The 19,087-nt window shown below is 40.7% G+C and overlaps 1 protein-coding gene across 1 annotated transcript in view; it reads right to left on the bottom strand.

Moving 5' to 3' along the window:
- The window catches only part of LOC117847964 (leucine-rich repeat receptor protein kinase MSL1), a 35,431-nt gene that overhangs the window by 254 nt on the left and 16,090 nt on the right, over positions 1-19,087 (bottom strand). Inside the window, exons 3-8 of the mRNA XM_072291257.1 lie at positions 9,550-9,643; positions 6,845-6,952; positions 4,367-4,568; positions 4,053-4,057; positions 1,482-3,535; positions 11-1,316 (exon numbers count right to left, since the gene is read on the bottom strand). Coding sequence (XP_072147358.1) covers positions 11-1,316; positions 1,482-3,535; positions 4,053-4,057; positions 4,367-4,568; positions 6,845-6,952; positions 9,550-9,643 — 3,769 coding nt within the window. The remainder of the gene's footprint in view (positions 1-10; positions 1,317-1,481; positions 3,536-4,052; positions 4,058-4,366; positions 4,569-6,844; positions 6,953-9,549; positions 9,644-19,087) is intronic.

The raw sequence follows: 19,087 nt of genomic DNA, 5'->3' as shown, positions 1-19,087 counted from the left end.
CTTCTTCCACCTCTTGCCCTGTAGGTGGCCGCCCGGTGAGCACCTCCAGCATGACGACGCCGAAGCTGAAGACATCCCCCTTGGCCGTGCATTTCATGGTCATCGCGTACTCTGGGGGAATGTAGCCAAGCGTGCCGGCAACGTTGGTGCTGACATGAGTATCATACGCGCTGATTATCCTTGCGAGGCCAAAGTCTGAGATCCTGGGCTCCATGTTCTCGTCCAGCAGGATGTTGCTCGACTTCATGTCCCGATGGATGATACGGGGCACGAAGCCATGGTGGAGGAACATGAGCCCGTGGGCAGAACCGATGCAGATCCTGAGACGGTCAGGCCATCCAATTGCTTTAGGAGCATTTGCTCGGTCCCTCAGCCACGTTTCAAGGCTCCCGTGACTCATGTGTTCATAGATGAGGAAACGCTCATCACCACGAGCGCAGTAGCCAAGTAAGGGAACAAGGTTACGATGCTTCACCTTTCCGATGGTCTCCATCTCGGCAAGGAATTGGCGGTCACCGAGGAACTGGTGGCTACCGTAAAGCCTCTTTATCGCGACTCTCCGGCCTTCAGGCAGCGCTGCCTTGTAGACAGTCCCAAAGCCACCTTGGCCTATGATGTGCACATTACTGAAATTATTGGTAGCTTTCAGGATATCCTCTAGGGTGAACCTCAGCAGTGCATGCTCAAATGTAGCGAGATTGATGCTCGGAGGTTCCATTGAGCTTGGCTCAGTTGTAGCACTGGATTGACTGGCAGTGGTAGGGACAAGAGGCAGTGACCTGTTGTTCCTCAACAGCTTCCATCTCAGAAAAAATACCAGAAGAACCACAATGACGACGGTGACAGCAACACAAATGGCCACTACTGTTAGAATTACATGAGGGGTATGGCTGCCCCTACGATTGATACTATCTGCAGCACAAATGCCTGATGCAGGACAATCTGATAAGCTATGCATGCCAAAATTGTTGCCAGAGATATTGACAAATCCGTTGTTTGATATATTGCATATACCACAAGGAATGGCACCACTGAAATCATTCTTTGAGAGATCAAGATAGCCCCAAAAACTAAGATTGAACAATGCTGATGGCAAGCTTCCGGTGAGGCTATTGTTGTGGATATCAAGATAAGACAGTTGTCTGAACTTTGAGATAGACTCATCTAGGCTCCCTGACAAATGGTTACTGCTTGCATTGAAGAAGATCAGTGAGCTCGACCATTCTCCATAGCCAGTACAAGATAGCGGGATTTTACCAGAGAGGTTATTGTTACTGACATCTAGACGGTTCAGAGTCTTGCTGCATAGTAGAGATTGGGGCAGAGTAGCCATAAATGCATTACCGGACAAGTTTAGAACTGCAATGTTGGGAAGAATGCGGCCTATCTCAGCAGGAATATTGCCACTTAGGTGGTTATTAGAGAGAAAAAGGCCTTGCAGCTTGAGCAATGGCGCAGACCAAGGAAGCATAGGCCCAACTAATGCATTAAAAGAGAGATCAATCTTCGTAATATTCTTCAGCTCAGCAACCTCTGCAGGAATAGATCCATTCAGCAAGTTACCTTGCAGGAGTAGCTCCTCCAGAATAACACAATTCTTGATCGCGGGGGGGATACGACCACTCAACAGGTTATATGACAGATCAAGAAAGCCGTGATGTTGAACATACTCTGATTCAGGATGAGTTGGGTTCGTGAAACCCCCACATATCTCAGCAGGAATGGAACCAGAGAGCTGGTTGTGAGACAAAACCAAGCCAGTGACTGAAGTCAACTGAGATATGGACCTCGGGATGGGTCCCATCAGACTATTAGAGCTCAGGTTTAGCTTGACTAGGTTTCTGCAGTTGAAGAGCTCTTGCGGGATGCTCCCAGATAGTCTATTCCCATCAAGAGATATTTCTGTCAAATTCTCTAGAGCGCCGACTGCCAGTGGGATAGGTCCTTCCAAGTGGTTACTGCCCATCCGCAACCTCTGCAAGCTGTGGAGCTTGCCAATGCTCTCAGGTATATGGCCAGTAAGGTTATTGTTGTCGAGACTGAGTTCCAAAAAGGTTGATGACTCAAACAACTTGCCAGGTAGCTCTCCTGTGAAATTGTTGTAGGACAAATCCAGTATCGTGAGCGGTAGCTTAGCCAAGTATTCAGGTATCCCACCATGGAAATGGTTACCTTGCAAATCCAGATGAACCAGGTTTTTGCAGCCCTCGAATGTCTCCTTGATACTCCCAGTCAGATCGTTACAATGCAGGTCGAGTGACTGCAGCAACTTGGCTTGACATATGGTAGGTGGTACCAAACCATAGAACTTGTTATTTCCAAGGTTTACAGAAACAACATTTGCCCATTTTTTAATCCAATCACTAATAGTACCTGACAGTTGGTTGTCTTCCACTTCAAAATGGGCAATATTTTTTAAACCTGCAAGTTCTTCAGGTATACTGCCAGTGAAGGAATTAAAAGACAGACGTAGAAGAGTAAGCTTCTTGCAGTTGCCAAGCTGTTTTGGTATACGCCCTACGAGCTTTGCCTTCCTTGCATTCAGGATAGTCATATTGCCCAAATCACCAACAGACGCTGGGAGTTCTGAGTTAAAGTCATTGCCTGATATGTCAAGTTCCACTAAGCTTCCAAGACCACCAATTGACCAAGGGATGGTGCCTGATAAGCTGCATTCAGTGAGAGAGAGTTCTTTTAGGTGCTTCATGTTACCGATCTCTTTTGGAATCCCTCCAGTGAAATGGTTGAACCCCAAAGCTAAACGCTCCAGCATTTTCAGATGAGTAATCTCATTAGGGATTGGCCCCACCAAACTATTTGAAGAGAAATCAATTGTCAGCAGGTTCAGCAATGCGCTTATTCCAGGAAATATTGAACCAGTGAGCTTATTTCGGCTTGCATCAAGGTAGAAGAGCCGAGTTAGGTTTCCAAAAGCTTCCGGTATCGATCCATTGAATCTGTTCAGCTGAAGGTCGAGGACCTCTAGGTTCTTCAGACTGCCCAGCTCTGGAGGAAGTTCTCCAGAGATGTTGTTCCTCGATATCGATAACTTAGTGAGGTTCTGAAGCTGGCCAATGGCAGGGCTCAGTTGTCCAGACACGCTGTTTCTGTCAAGCACTATTTCTTTCAGCGTCTTCAAATCATATAATGAGAAAGGTATGGGCCCAGCAAGCTGGTTACTGCTCAGGTCCAGGTACTGGAGTTGCTGCAAATTTCCCAATGCTTCTGGAATCTGACCAGATAAATCACACCCACTTAAGTTGAGCATACCAAGTGACCGGAATGCCGTGATGCATAACGGAAAAGGGATATGCAGTCGCACAGATGACAAGTTTATGGCCACAACAGTATCTCCCTCACAAGTTATACCCCTCCAGTTGCATGGACATGTTTCTGTACCAAACCAGTCCGAAAGGGAGTCTTTTGATTTAGCAACTGCATCCCTCAGATCGTATAGATTCTCAATATCAGAAGATCCAGCGAAAGCAGAGCTAGCAATGAAGCAGACAAATATAATGAATAAGCTGAAGCTATCCTGCAAAAAGGAAAGGTGATGTTAAAACAAAAGATATCAAATTAATGTTCAGGTATCGTCAAAGTAATTACTCAAGTATCAGAGTTTGGAACTAGTATGAACGCCTCCAACCAATGAAGAACACAGGCAAGATGATGAAATAAAGAACTTGGAATGAGCACCTTCTAGCTTAGATTCAATAATAAATCAAAAGGTATTTTTAGTTGTAAATTGTTAAACAACTTTTTATCTTTCTTACAAACTCAGCAAAGCTATTATGTGTAAATGCTTCAGCCGGTAGAGTTTGATTTGTAACACCTCGTGCTTATGCAGGATCTATATGAATCATGCTTTTAGGAGTTTTGGTGCATTGGTAATACACATGCATGCTAAATTAGCGATGAACAACCATTTGCAACTTTACAAGGAAAAAAAAAACTCTACTTGACCTTTGACCAGACAACTGCAAAATTGGCCTTTTGCTAACGAAGTTATCCATTTCTTCTCTATTAATTAATACAAGTCCGGCAATCTCTACCGGACCTACAATTCCAAAAAAGATAAAAAACGAAGTTACCCATGTGTCACCCATGCGTCGCAACAGCATAAGAACTCAAACAATTACATGTACGCAAATAGCTTATGTGAGAATGGTGTCAAGAAAGATGATACAAATGATAAGCCACGTAAATAATCACTAGTATGTGCAAATAAAATAAGTTACTCAGTAGTAGATTCCTAATAACCAAACTCATGGGCAAGGTGGGTAAATAAGGTGAAGTGTTGGGTACAGTGGTGAACTGGTGGCAGCGCACCGTCACCGTGACCAAATTTGCGACGTGATGGGCTCACCTGGCGCCCCAGCCCGCGACGTCGCAGACGAAAGCCCGCGCTTCCGCTCCATCTCCACCCCCAACTTCACCTTGACACCACCGGGAGGACACATGAAGATGAAGGCGGGGAGGCAGTGATGCGGCGAGACGAGGCGGTCGCGCAAGGACGGCGGGCTGGGGGGGCCATCAAGGGGGCTGAGGCGGCGACTGGCAGCATGGCGCTGTGGGCCATCAAGTCCATTTGCATGACAGAGAGAATGAACGGCTCTGATTTCATCCAGCTTGGGACGGGTGGCTCAGGCGCAAAGCAATTGAGGTTGGGAAGACCTTTTCATTTGGTACTAATATTTTTGAATAACAAAAGATAGCATTTTCCCATAAGAAAAAAAAGGCACTAACAAAGAACCACTACTTGCAAGCTTAAAACAAACAACTGCTGACGGAAAAAAAAGATCACCAGAAAAAATAAAGCGCTACACTCAAACTGCCGAGGAAGGATCTCAAACTCCGTACCTTTGGAGCCATGATTGCTTGCCCCCGAGCGGTAACAACAATGTAGAAGATTCAACTTCAGCAATCAGAACTTGATCAATCTTCAAAAGGATGCTCTATCACAAAGAGAACCTGTATAATAATGAAGGGACAAATATAGTGAGCATTTAAGAGTTGTGCTAAATTACAACTAAGGTAATCAATCCCCATGATTCTACCGCCGCAAAAGAGGAAATAGGCATCCCTCTACCATAACTCATCCGACGAATGAAAGGCCCACGCGTTTAAAATAGGTATAACTTGGATTGACAAAAAGGGCAGTTCTCTTAGGGTTTGTTTGGATAGAAGAGGATTGGAAGAGAACGAAGGGGATTGAATCCAAAATGAATTAATTTCCTCTCTGATCCCTCTCATTCCACTTCAATCCACTAGTATCCAAACAAGACCTTAGGATAGGAAAGGAAGGCACTAAACCATCAATAGTTAGACAAGATAGTTAATCAAAACACCACATGTAACTTTAGTACCACAAAAGAAAAGGTTTAGTGGGTTTAAACATGCTAAATTAGTTATGGAAATGCTTTTTTTTTCATAAACATGAAGAGTGATTGAGGTTGAAATGACATTTTTATTCGGTACTAATATTTTTCTAACAACACTAACAAAAGGATCATTGCAAGCTAAAAAGAAACAACTGCTCACGCCAAAAGACAAAATGAACAGCACCAATAAAGCACAGAGTCAAACAACCAAGGAATGATCTTAAAGCTAGTACCTTCGGAACCGTGATTGTGTGCCTCTGAGCATAACAGAAATGGGAAAGATCCAGCTTCAACAATCAGGGATGGTATATTAGAAAAAGAACCTGTAAATACAGAGGGGAAATTTCTAGTGAGCATTTAAGAATAGGGCTAAAGCATAGATAATTAGATAAGTAACTAAGGTAATCAGAGCTCCAGAATTCTAACAGCGCAAAAGAGGTGATAAGCATCATTGTACAGTAAGCTTGTCAATGCGAACAAATTGGAAAAACGCACGGCCAAAATGAATTCCCAAAGGAAAGAAACGCATTAAACCATCAACATCTAGACAGTAAGTTAATCAAAACACTATGTGTCTAACTCTACTATTGTAAAAGGAAAGTTTAGTGTGTCATCTACACGTGCTCAATTAGTGATAAAGACTTTTTTTATAAACATGAAAAGTGTTAAAGTTGGAAAGACATTTTCACTTGGTACTAATTTTTTCAAACAACTTTAACAAAAAAAACACACTGCAAGCTAAAAACAAACAACTGCTGATGGGAAAAAAAATTCAATGGCACCAATAAAGCACATAGTCAAACAGCCAAGGAGGGATATTAGAGCCGGTACCTTTGGAACTGTGATTATCTCCCCTGAGAGTAACGGCAATGCAAAAGACTTGGGGGAAAAAAATCAAAACTTCAGTAGTGGTTTGGCCTATTACAAAAAAAACCCCATAGAAATAAAGGGGAAAATCTTAGTGAGCATTTAAGAGTATGCAAAAGTATAAATAATAAAGCAAGTAAGGTAATCAGAGCTCCACAGTTCTACTACCACAAAAAGGTGATATCACATCACTCTACAGTACCTGACGTATAAACTAAGAAACCACATGTCCAAAATAGGCATAGCTTGGACCAACAAAATAGGCAGTTTTCCCATAAGTAAGAAACACACTAAACCATCAATAATGGGAAACACACAAAATAGCCAGACAAGTAAGTAAATCAAAATACCAGCATAACTCTACTAACGCAAAAGAAAAGTGTTAGTTACACATTCTAAATTAGCAATGGGAAGGCTTTTTCATAAACATGAAGAGCTATTGAGGTTGGAAAGACTTGCCACTTGGCACTAAAATTGTTTGAACAACACTAACAAAAAAGGACTAGTGCAAGCTAAGAATGACCAACCGCTCACGTGAAAAAAAAATGAAAAGCACCAATAACACGCCCAGTCAAACAACCAAGGAAGGCCAGTACCTTATGGAACCGTGACTGCCCCACCTGAGTGTAACAGCAATGTAAAAGATTCAGCTTCAGCACAATCAGAACTCCAATAGTAGTAGGATGGTCTATCACAAAAGGAACCTGTAACAATGGAGGATAAAAATATAGTGATCATTTAATAGTAGTGTTAAAGCATTGCTAATCAAACAAAGTAACCAGAGCTCCACTATTCTACTGCACAAAAGAGGTGATAAGCATCGCTATTTGGTAACTCATTCAACAAACTGAGAAACTGCACGTACAAAGTGGAGGTAAAACTTGGATCGACAGAACGGTAGTTTTTTCGAAGGAAGGAAACACACTAAACCATCGATAGCCAAACAATTAAGTTAATCAAAGCTCCAGGTGTAACTTTACAGACAATGAGGGTTCTAGAAGGAACCCGTTACAACATAATGAAGAGAAGGAAAAATGCACACTAATCGACAAACTTGGATCGATAGAAAGGGTTGTGTCTAAGGGAAAAGTGACTCATGAATTTTGTCAATTAGTGTTAAAGCATTGATGATTAAACAAGTAAGGTAATCAGATTTCAAGAATTCTAACGCCGCAAAAGAGGTGATAGGCATTACTGTGCAGTGACCCATCAAACAAATTGAAAAACCACACGTCCAAAATGAAGGCATAACTTGGATCAACTAAAGGGACAATTTTCTCGGAGGAAAGAAACACACCAAACCATCAATAGCCGGATAAGTAATTTAATCAGAACAACATGTGTAACTCTACTATCGCAAAAGAAAAGTTTAGCGCTTTTACACTTGCTAAATTAGTGATGGAAAGATTTTTTTCCATAGGCATCTTATCTTACTATTACTAATAGTAATTGGAGGCTTCTTTTGAAGCCTCCAGGTGAAGCCACCTAGAAATCCTAGGTGGATACTCTAGAAAAAGAGAGAAATTCTAGAAATTCTCAAAAAAAGCAAAACATCCGACCATCAATCGATAGATTCAAATCATCATAGTCATTGGATCTATTATATTTTCTAAAAAATTACCCACCTATGCCATTATGAAAATAGCCTAAAGTAACCCCCTAAATCTATATATAAATTACCCACCTCTGCCATTATATAAAATAAACTAAAGTAACCCCCTAATCTTCATCAAAATTACCCACTTATACCATTATAAATAATATTTAAAATAACCCCTAATTTGCAACTAAATTGCCTACCACTATTACTTAAAAAATGTAAACCCCTTAAAATTTGCATCTATATTACCCAGACATGCCATTATTAAAAATAACATGAGGTAACTCTACGTTTGAATCAAATAACCTTAATTAAAAATATACAACAATATATAATTCTAAATCGTCTATATCTTGCACTATTGGTATACGATATAATAATTAAGGTCTATACACATGATGTGTGTCACCATTTATAAGGATATAAAGTGATGAGAATATAGATTTCTATGCTAAAATTGTATCTCAAACTTAACGTTCATTAAACAAATTCAAGCGCATACCTACGATGCAAAGTGAAAAGTTAAAGATTATAAATGTGGATGAAAATATTATAGAGTAGTTGCTAACTAAAATCTATCATAATTAGATGAAGATATTAAGTTTATATCTACATAAGCATTGTGTGTTCGAATATTTAACAACGAGAGCTAGCTTATGGTAATAGTTTTTTAGCAATGTAGTCTCATTTTTTCCATTGGAGGCTTCGCATGAGTTCCCACGAGACAAGCCAGAAAAAAGAGACAAATTCTCATAAAAATTAAAAACGTCAAACATCAATCCTGTAAACTCTAATAATCATAGCCATTGATCTATTATATTTTCTAAAAAGTTACCCACCACTATTATTGTGAAAGTATTCAAAAATGAGCTCTAAACCTATATTTCAATTACTGAGCTCAGCTATTATAAAAAATAATCTAAAGTAACCCCATAACCTTCATCCAATTTACTAATACACATCATTATAAAGCATAACTTAAAATGTCATTCTAAAATTTGATCTATGTTATCCACGTATGTCGTTATTAAAAATAACCTAAAGTAAACATTTAAATCTTAATCTAATTATCTTCATGTGCATCGTACAGAAATGTTAAAAGGTAAATTAATATATAATTTTAAATTACGTATTTATGTCATTGTTAATATAAAAATACTAAGTTAAAGTATATACACATGATGAGTGCCACCATTTAGACCATTTATACATGTATGTGAGGAATCGATGAAAAAATATTGATTTGTATGCTAAACATAATGTATGGAGGATTGAAAGTGTGATACAAAATGGAAAAATATGAATATGGATGAAAAAGTGTATTGAGTAATTATTAATTAAAAATCAATCACAACTGGACAAAGATAGATACATATCTATGTAAGTATTATGTTGAAGTATTGAAAAATAAGAGAGCAGTAGGTAGACAATTTTGATTATTAGCTAGAAGTTTAATTTCTAAATAATTTTTAAATGCAATAGCTTCTAAAAAATATTAGTCCGTGCGGGAGCACGGGTTGATGGACTAGTGAAGAGTAATTAAGGTTGGAAAGATGTTTTCATTTAATACTGATATTTGGAACATCAATAACAAAAGACACGCTGCAAGCTAAAAAGAAACAAGTGTTGACGGGAAAAAAATTACAGCACCAATAAAACGCAGTGTCAAATTAAACAACCAAGGAAGGATCAAGAGCCAACCGTAATTTTCTTCCCTGAGCGTAACAGCAATGCAAAAGATTCAGCTTCAGCAATCAAAACTTCACTAGAAGGATGGTCTATTGCAAGAAAGAACCTGCAAAATAATGGGGGAAAATATCTTAGTGAGCATTTAAGAGTAGTGCTAAAGCATTGGCAATAAAAACAAGCAAGGTAATCAGAGCTCCACGTTTCTACTACTGCAAACGAGGTAATAAACATCACAGTCCCATCAAAAGAACTAAAAAACTGAAAGTCCAAAATAGACATAACTTGAATCAGCAAAAAAGGTAATTTTCCTCGAGGAAAGAAGCACACTAAATACCATTAAAATTCATGCTGGTAAGTTAATCAAAACTCCACGTGCAACTCTACTACTGCAAAAGAGGCAACGAGCATTCCTAGAAGGTAGCTTGTAACAACCCAATGAACAATTGGAAAAATCACTATGTGGACGGTTGTATGGAATGAAAAAGGGAAGATGCATCCATGAATATTGCTCTAAAGTATATCTCAAGAGGAGGAAGAGAACACCGTGCGACAAATCTAGACTGCGAACTCCCTCGAGATTTGAGGATCGGGCGAAGGTCTAGCAACAACAAAGTTTAATCCCTCACATCAACCTCGTACAAGTAGTTCATGTATAAGGATTCTTGGTTACGTGCATCTTTAGACCGCTGACGAGGCGATCTTTAATTTAGTCCATTGCTAAGAAACGTGTAAAGTTGTTTCCATAGATTTTCAGCGTGCACTACCTGTGGATGGATCAGTTTGCGTTCCCTTTCGTGTTACACTGCACTAGGCAAGGCATGCATGCTATTCTCACACCAAAAAACAAAAAGAAAAATAAAACAAATACTGTTCCAAAAAGCTCTCGATCTGCTCTACCAGAATCCCATTATTTCCATGTATCACCCGGCCCTTTCTGCCCAGCCTCAGTACAAGCATCTGTGAGAGAAAACTACATTTGCGGAACAAAGCAGCAGTTTTGTTGCTACACCAAAGCACGCAGGAAGAGCAGCACAGCTGCAATACCAAGGATTTAAAAGTAGTGCTAAAGCATGATAATAAAAAAAGTAAGGTAATAATAACGGCACAATTCTACTGCTATCATTCTGCAGTAACCGATCGATCAAACCGAAAAAATACACGCCCAAAATAGGCATAACTTGGATCGACAAAAAGGGCACTAAACCATCGATAACTAGGTAGATAAGTTGATTAAAGCACCACGTGTAACTCTACTACCACAAAAGATAAGGTTTAGTGCGTTTACACATGCAAAATTAGTGATGAAATGACTTTTTCATAAACATGAAGAGTGATTGAGGTTAGAAAGCAAGACTTTGGTACTAATTTTGAACACCACTAACAAGTCTATATATATAAGCTAAAAAGAACCAATCGCTCACGCAAAAAAAAAAGAACACCGCTAATAAAGCATACATCAAACAACCAAGGAAGGATCTTAAAGCTGATACCTTTAGAACCGTGATTGTCCCGTCCTAAATTAACAGCAATGTAAAAGATTCGATCAGCTCTAGTAGTAGGACGGTCGTTTATCACTAAAGGAACCTGTAACAACAAAAGGTGGAAATATAGTGAGCATTTAAGAATAGTGCTAAAGCACTGATAATCAAAGCTTACGTACGCATCACTGTGTGGGGTTACCGTTGAACTAACTGAAAAAACCGCACGTACATAATGGAGGTAAAGCTAGAATCGACAAAAAGGGCATTTTCTGCGAAGGAAAAGAAACGCATGAAACCATCGATAGCGAGACAAGTAAGCACCACACGTGTAACTCATCTACTACCACAAAAGAGGCGCGAGCGTTCCTAAAAGGTGTCGTATTACGATGTGATAAATGGAAAAAAACCCGCACGTGTAGGGTTGCGTCGAGGAAAAAAAGGGACCCATGAATTTTGTACGGAAGTATATCTCCGGAACAGAAAGAGAACACCGTGCAAAGAGATCTAGATTGCGAACTCCCTCCGATAGATCTGAGGATCCAGTAAGCTGCCACCTCAGATCTCTAGCTAGCAATAAGCAAATCTTATTCCCTTGTATGAAGCCATCAACCTCGTAAAGCAGTTCATGTATGAGGATTCTTGGTTACGTGCATGTTTAGATCGGTGAGCGATCGAGGCGACCTTTCGACCATGCATTGCTAAGAATTGTACATGCAGAGTTGTCTCCATATAGCTTCCCAACGTTCACTAGGTGTGCACCGTTCAGATTGCATTCCCCGACATGTTACACTACACACCAGGCAGCTATTCTCACTCCAAAACGAAAACGAAAGAGCTCGATCTGCTCTAACAGATCCGATCCACAGCTTCATTTCCATCGTTACATCTGAGAGCTAGCGAACTATACGCGGAGCAAACCAATGCAACAGTTTCTCGCTGCAACACGGCCGGAGCACGCAGGAACGGCAGCGCAGCTGCAATACCAGGAGATGAAGTGGGCGGCGGTGGGGAGGACGACGACGATCTCGCTCGCTTCCTCGGTCACCCTCTTGTCTCTCTCTCTCTCGCGTCGGCGATGCAGAGATCGAGAGAGCTAGCAGACGGGAGGAGCTAGCGAGTGAGAGTAGAGCGCAGGAATGAAGCGAGTGCCTCCGCTCATGTTCTGGAGGGGTATTTATGGGCAGTCTCCTAGACTTGCCATGCATGCCGTTTGCCTGTATTCTTTTTATTTCTTTGTTTATTATTTTTGTTTTGCGAAATGGCATTTGCCTGCTCTTGCTGCTGCGTGTTTCGCATGTATTGATACCGGGACGGTTTCCCCCCGTTCAGTTTTAGTGTGACCGTCCATGATTGGTCTTTCATATCGTATTTACCAATAATTACGAAATCAAAATCATTAGAAAATACTTTTAATCCAATAGTATTGATTTTCGGGCATATAATTCACATAGTATTCGACTAAACGGCCAAACCGCGCCCACCGAAAACCACGCCCACACAAAATGGAGGGAGTATTATTTTTTAGCAGCATATTCATTGCACCATACAACTGCTACTCCACCTGGCATGATTAATCGTAGTTCTTCAATTACCTCCTATATATGATGGCGTAATTAATTGTAGTTCTTTAATAGGTTCTTATATATGATGGTGTAACTAATCGTAGTTCTTCAATAGGCTCCTACTATAGGATGGTGTAATTAATCGTAGTTTCTCAATATGCCCCTATACAGGTAGTTAACCGTTGTTTTCTAATAAGCCTCTGTATAACTTAAGGAGAGAATCAATTATTTTCCTTTCTTAAAACCACGCAGTGTAGCTCTTTGAAATTTGCCTAGGAAGCAGAGATTGGCAAGGCTAATCAGGAGAGTGGGTGGAATAAGGGAGATGGTAAAGAGAATCCAAGTAGTTGTGGCTAAACATGGGCCCACGCACCTGCATGGAGTTTTTGTTCATGCCTTCATGGTATGCATAGAAGATGGGCGCTTGCGGTCACAAGAAGAACAACAAAATTCGAAAAGAAAAATGGGGGACGAGATTCACTCGAAAAAGAAAAAGGGTCAACAACTTTCTCCTAAATTTATAGATCTTTTTGAAGGAAAAAGGTTTCTCAAAAACTGATGAAAATTTTAAACTTATTAGAACTGGAAAACAAAAGGAAAAGAAATACAAAAACATCACGAATAGCCATTAGTATCGCTCCTACACCAAGATTTAGGCCTGTCGCGATGAGACTCCCTCCCCCGGCCCTAATCTCTCACCACGTGGAGCTCTCTACCTAGGGTTTAGGGTACATCAAGGTCCCTCCATCGTGGATGGTACATGGAGGTTCGTACCTCATCATTGAGATAATGTTGCCCTTACGGGACAACCCTGCTCCCATGTCTCCGTATCGAGTTCCCTACCTTTGGCTTGGGGATGTCGCAGTGCCCCCTCGCAAGCCTTCTATCTTTTTAGCTCTAGCTACGCCCTCTCTAACCTCCGCATCTTGACCCTAGCTTCAAGTCCTCTCCATTTTTTCAGTCCAACAGTGCCCCAACGCTGAAGCATCAGATCCTAGCTTCGGCTTGGAGATCTCGCATGGCTTCTCTGCACTTCCCCCTCTATTGCAGCCCGACCACGCCTTCTACCTCTGTGGGAATATATATAATGCGAGGAATGAGGGTAGCGATTGAGATCAATCATTCTGGGACGCAAAGCAATATAATAACGAGTAGTATCGGGCCCACATAACCAATGGTAGAGGAAGTTTCGTGGAAGGGGGGCAGCCTCATAGGGACCACAATCATACACTAGTCGCTCCTAGGCCGATAAGGAACTTCACACAGCTTACGTGGAAATATATTTTTTAGGAGGATATCAAGAAGCTACTCACAGGGTGTTCAAAATGGTATTGAATAATAGACGGGCCAACGCCGTAATGTTGCTGACACTTGACTCGTAGCTTACCCATCCCAATGTCTGTGGTCGCATCCCCCTCTCGACTTCCTCAAACTATTTCCCATGCAACCTAACCGTACCACCTCAAGTACCCTGCTCGCAAGCCGCACCGAGACACCTCCCCCCAATTGCTCATTGCATCGAGCTCACCTACCATACGTCGAGATCCCTCCACCCTAGTCGGTGCATCAAGGTCCAGACTCCAGATCCTATCGTTGGGATCTTGTTGCCCCTTGAGGGACAACCCCTCTCCCTCCACCCCCTATTTGGCTCCTCACGCACCATCGTATCTTGCCTACCATAGCTTCAGCTGCCTCTTCCTCTTTCCTCTCAACAACGTCCCAACATTCACCCAAGTATTCGGGTGTGGCTTCAGCTTGGAGATGTTACATCGCTCCATCGCACACCACACCTCCCCTCATGTGTTCCCATATGTCAACGGCTAGGCAATCTCTTGAGCAAACTCGTTCCTCAAAATAAGTTGGATGAGATGATCCTTCTACCTTCTTCATGCCGAATGAATTAAATGATTCAGAAACCAAACACACTGAATATGTTTTTTTTCTATATTCAGAAGCTGCTCATTAGCTCATAAAACATGGTGTTAAAAAAGTATTGAGTATTAACCAAATAGTCCAATACACGGTATTAGAGCTGTAATCTTGTTGAGAGCTGTAACCTTGTTGACACTTGACAGCATCTCCACTCTCTACAACTGTCCAAACTCCAAACTCTTTCTCGCGCAACACACTGCCTTTACGGCTCGTTTGGTTGGAGGTAATTGATGGAGGGAAAGGGAGTTTAGATATGAAAGACTAAAATTCTCTTATTTGTTTGGTGGGCATAGGAGTTTTAATGGGATGAGGAATGAGAGTTTAGAGGAGCAACTCCCACCAATCACTTCCCAGGGGGAGGGGCGGGAATTGGGTGGGAGTTTGTTTTAAATGCAAGATGGATGTATCTATAGGTTAATCATGACTTAAGATATAATTTCCTTCCTCTAAACCCTTATACCAAGTAAGGGATATGAAGTCTCACTTAAATTCCCACACTTAATTCCCTCCAAAAGACAAACAAGGGAATGGGACTAAAAATCATATTCCCAAGTGAATTCTCTCCTCCAACTCCCACCACTAATTCACATGCCCCTTCCCATTTAGTTGCCAAACGCACCCTTAGGCTTAGTTTGGGAGCTGGTGGCAGATTAGCCCGTGGAAGGGAACCCCGGAGGATTTCCCTGGCCAATGGATTCCCTGGGTGGTGCCTCCCTAGGCCTCCCTCCCCACCCATTGCTATTTGGAGATAGGAAGTGGTGAGGGGCAGACCCAATAGGTCATACATGGTGTCATACATGCTTCGTTGGACTGTTGTTGTACACACATAATAAAATTTGCATGTACACAAGTAATCCTTTGGTAGCTACCAAATTTCATCATGTGTTCTGAATTTTTAAACCAGCAATGCACACCATTAACCACAACATAAGAAATAATTACATTATCTGTATCAACATTTTGTGATAAATACAATTCATGCTAGAGTTAAACCAAACTAATCTGTGGCACATGGTCAACTCCATATGACAAGCTTGTTAGCCGAATCCTCTGCAAGAGTGATCATTGACAAGCTTGTTAACCGAATCCTCTACAGGAGTGATCATTGACAAGCTTGTTAGCCGGATCCTGTCTAGTCAGAACACAGTCTGAATAAAGAGATGCAATCATGCAAATTGACATAGAGTACACTGTCTGACCAATTATCGTATAGCTAGATTTAAACGAAATAAGACAAATTCCAATATGAAAAATTCATGTCACAGAATTTGAAGGTAGCATGGCACATCATAATAAAATAGCTCTTTGCTTAGCAAACTAGGAACACATATAATCAAAATTGATCGTCAGCCTTCAGACCATATAGATGATAGCAGATGAATGAGGCATCAGAAAATTATTGATCCATCAATTGTTCTGTAGAAAATTTAGGTATATAGTTAAAATCTTGCATATAACATATTGATCAGATAATTCAAAGATATATATAGATCGTAATGTATGAATGCCAATTGAACAAGACTTGGGTCTACGTAATGAGCAAAACCTTTGTACATAATATCAAAATTAAATGATCAAATATATACATATGCGCATAGATATTCACATGAATACTCCTTTTGCTATTATTACTGGAAAGCCTGACCATTACATGTCACCATCTTAGAAGTTATAGTATAGTGGATGGTGTAATACTAGTATTGACAAGGTTAAAATTACTGTCAAGATATGTTGCAGATATCTGTCAAGATATGTTGCAGACAAGAGATGTGACAAGATATGTATTGCACAGACAGCTAGACATGGCATGTATCCTACTGAAATGATCATTGAAACAAAAATGCTTCAAACATACCTTATATGAGCACTGAAGGCAGGCACAAGGGGCGTCTTAGTTTTCATTTGTAGCAGCACTGGAGTTAGAAAGCTGGAACACAAAAAAATATAGTGACACCAACAGGGGACAAAATTTTATGTTTTATATATGCAAATAGAGGATTCAACCGACACTTGAGCAAGGGTACAAAACTGAAAAAGGGAACATACTCGAGCAATCTTTTTCTTCAACCAAATCAGTCAAACACTTGGGTTTTTGGTGCCCACCAATATTTTTATGTTTGTTTCACTTTGGAAAACTTTATTTGCAATAACTTTTTGTTCATCCGATGGCCCTTCCATGGCATCCACAATGTCAATATGTTTCTCGATTGAGTAGTATTCTTCATGTCTCTTCTTCTCTTCTAACTTTTCTAGAGTTTTTTTCAATCTGATCCTTTCTAAAGTCAATGTAATCCCCAAGTTTTGCTGCCATCTGACTTTGTTTATGTTTCTTTCCACCGGTAACATCTTGGTCCTTTGAATTACGACTGGCTAGAGCAGATTGAACTTCTGTGCTTTCTACACCACCAAGATCAAAATTGAGTGGATTTCTATCAATAGAAGCCATGCCATTATATCCAAAGCTAGGTTGATGAGGACATCACCTGCTCAGATACAACCACGTTGATAACTTTTGACTCAAAGGTGAAATAATTCTTTATCATGATTGTATTTGATACATTTGATGAATTGATACTGCATCATGATGTGTGTTCTTATTGTCATTTTCAGAAATACATACGTGGATCAAAAATAGTGTTAAACACACATGGAAGGCATGGAGGGCCAAAGAAGTTGACTGGGGACCAAGTCCAAGTATTCCCAACGTCCTCCACCAGGCCACCACGTCACTTTTGGCCCAAGTAAAGAAAGAGATCCAATCCAACACGTTTTGGGGCTGGATTCGGACTGCAACATTGTGCCAACTTGCAACGGTCGTCACGACTTCATCTAGACTCCGTTTTGGATGTTCAAGTACTTCATAGAATCCTTATGAAGTCTATTTTCATATGGATCTGGAATCATGTACATATCTATTCTGAGGTGGCTACAATGATCAAATTATTAACAAGAGATTTTTCTATCCAAGGTACTGCGTCGCCTTATTTTGGCCCAATGGGCCGTTGGGTCCATTAGGGACGCGTCCTAGGGTTGGAGCACGACCCCAACATCCTTGTGGTCATCCTCCCACATTCTTATACCCCTTAGCCATCACCAGGAACACTCGGATTTTGTTTAGATTAAGTTTAGTTTTTGTTTCTTGCTTATAAGCGAGCGTGCTGAATCAGCCATCCATCTTCTTGTCTTCGGAACCACACCGTAATTGAGTTTGAGTTTGAAACCTTCATCTGCATCTAGTAATTTAGTACTTGTTATAATTGTTCTTGCTAATTCTTCGATTGCTTACAGGACGAGTGCTCTAGTGGTCGGACGACGTGATCCACAAGATCGCGGCAGCTATTGGAGGTGGTGTATCAGTTGCTACGGTGCGGCATCCTTGGAAGGCTGTAGTCGGGCCATGAATGTCGTCTCCATTCCCCAATCTAGTTATCCCCACCTTCTCTCATCAAAAGATCGGGATTCAACCCAACGGGTTCATATCATGGGTGTTGTGCTATGATTGCTTTGCTCTGAGATACTTCTTTGGGGAGTGGGTTCAGCTCGCAGCTCACTTCTTTGGGGAGTGGGTTCAGCTCACAGCTCAGTTCTTTGTGGTGGAGGCTCAATTGATGTAAAATTTAAATCCCCTGTGACCACACTTCCTATTAAACAAACAATTGAATGGGTGAAGAAGTGAATAATTAACTAAAGTTGTGGTCATTAATGTAAATAGGAGCAAGATGAAAGCATTACCTTTATACAATAATTCCAAGCTGTTATATAAAGGAAATGACTTCTTGTGGAATTTGGCAACTTTATGGTTATCCTATTGAAGTTAAAAAAAATATATGATTAGAAGTTTAGAACCAAAATGTGCCTCTCAAAATTCTACTCTGTTTAAGAGATCTAACCTTAATCAACTTCTCCCAACCTTTTGATTCTGCAATGATCATACCTAAAGTGTCGTTCCAGCCAACACCACTTTTTGTTGCTTCTTTTATTATCTTATAGTTTCCTTTTAGCTCTTTCTCCTTTTCTTGCACTTGCTGCTTTGTGAAATGTGCCGTTGGAAACATATCATTGAGTTTGTTTGTGATACTCCTCCAACCTTCTGTTGTCCACCCATTCTGTCCGTTAAACATTGGGACGTTGACAAGCTCTTTCAGTATCCGCAAGTCCCTTCTCATACGTGTAGCTCCATGTAGCCCTTTCCATTGACATCGCTGCAAGAAATAAACAAGATTAGATAAAGGTTGTCGTAAAAACAATATAGAAATAAGCAATGAAGCAAAAAAAAAAATAGTGCAGGAATAAACAATACATGCATACTATTGCTTACATTTATGCTTCACCTAATTATTACAGGCAGCCCACATCTGAAGGACAATTTGGTCTCGTAGGGTGCTTCCATCATTTGATTGCAGTTCATTTGGGTAGTTGTTATCTCCCTCTGGCAATTCAACATAATCAGATGGGTTGATATTATTTGGTTGGTGATCCAGCCACCCTTCGTCCCTATTTTGCCCTCCAATGAGATTGAGAAATATTGCAGCTGCCGTTGGAATTTTAATTTGATTCTCAATTAGATGAAATGTC

This window comes from Setaria viridis, chromosome 1 (assembly GCF_005286985.2).
Source record: "Setaria viridis chromosome 1, Setaria_viridis_v4.0, whole genome shotgun sequence".
NCBI lineage: Eukaryota > Viridiplantae > Streptophyta > Magnoliopsida > Poales > Poaceae > Setaria > Setaria viridis.
This window is presented reverse-complemented; position numbering and strand designations above follow the sequence as displayed.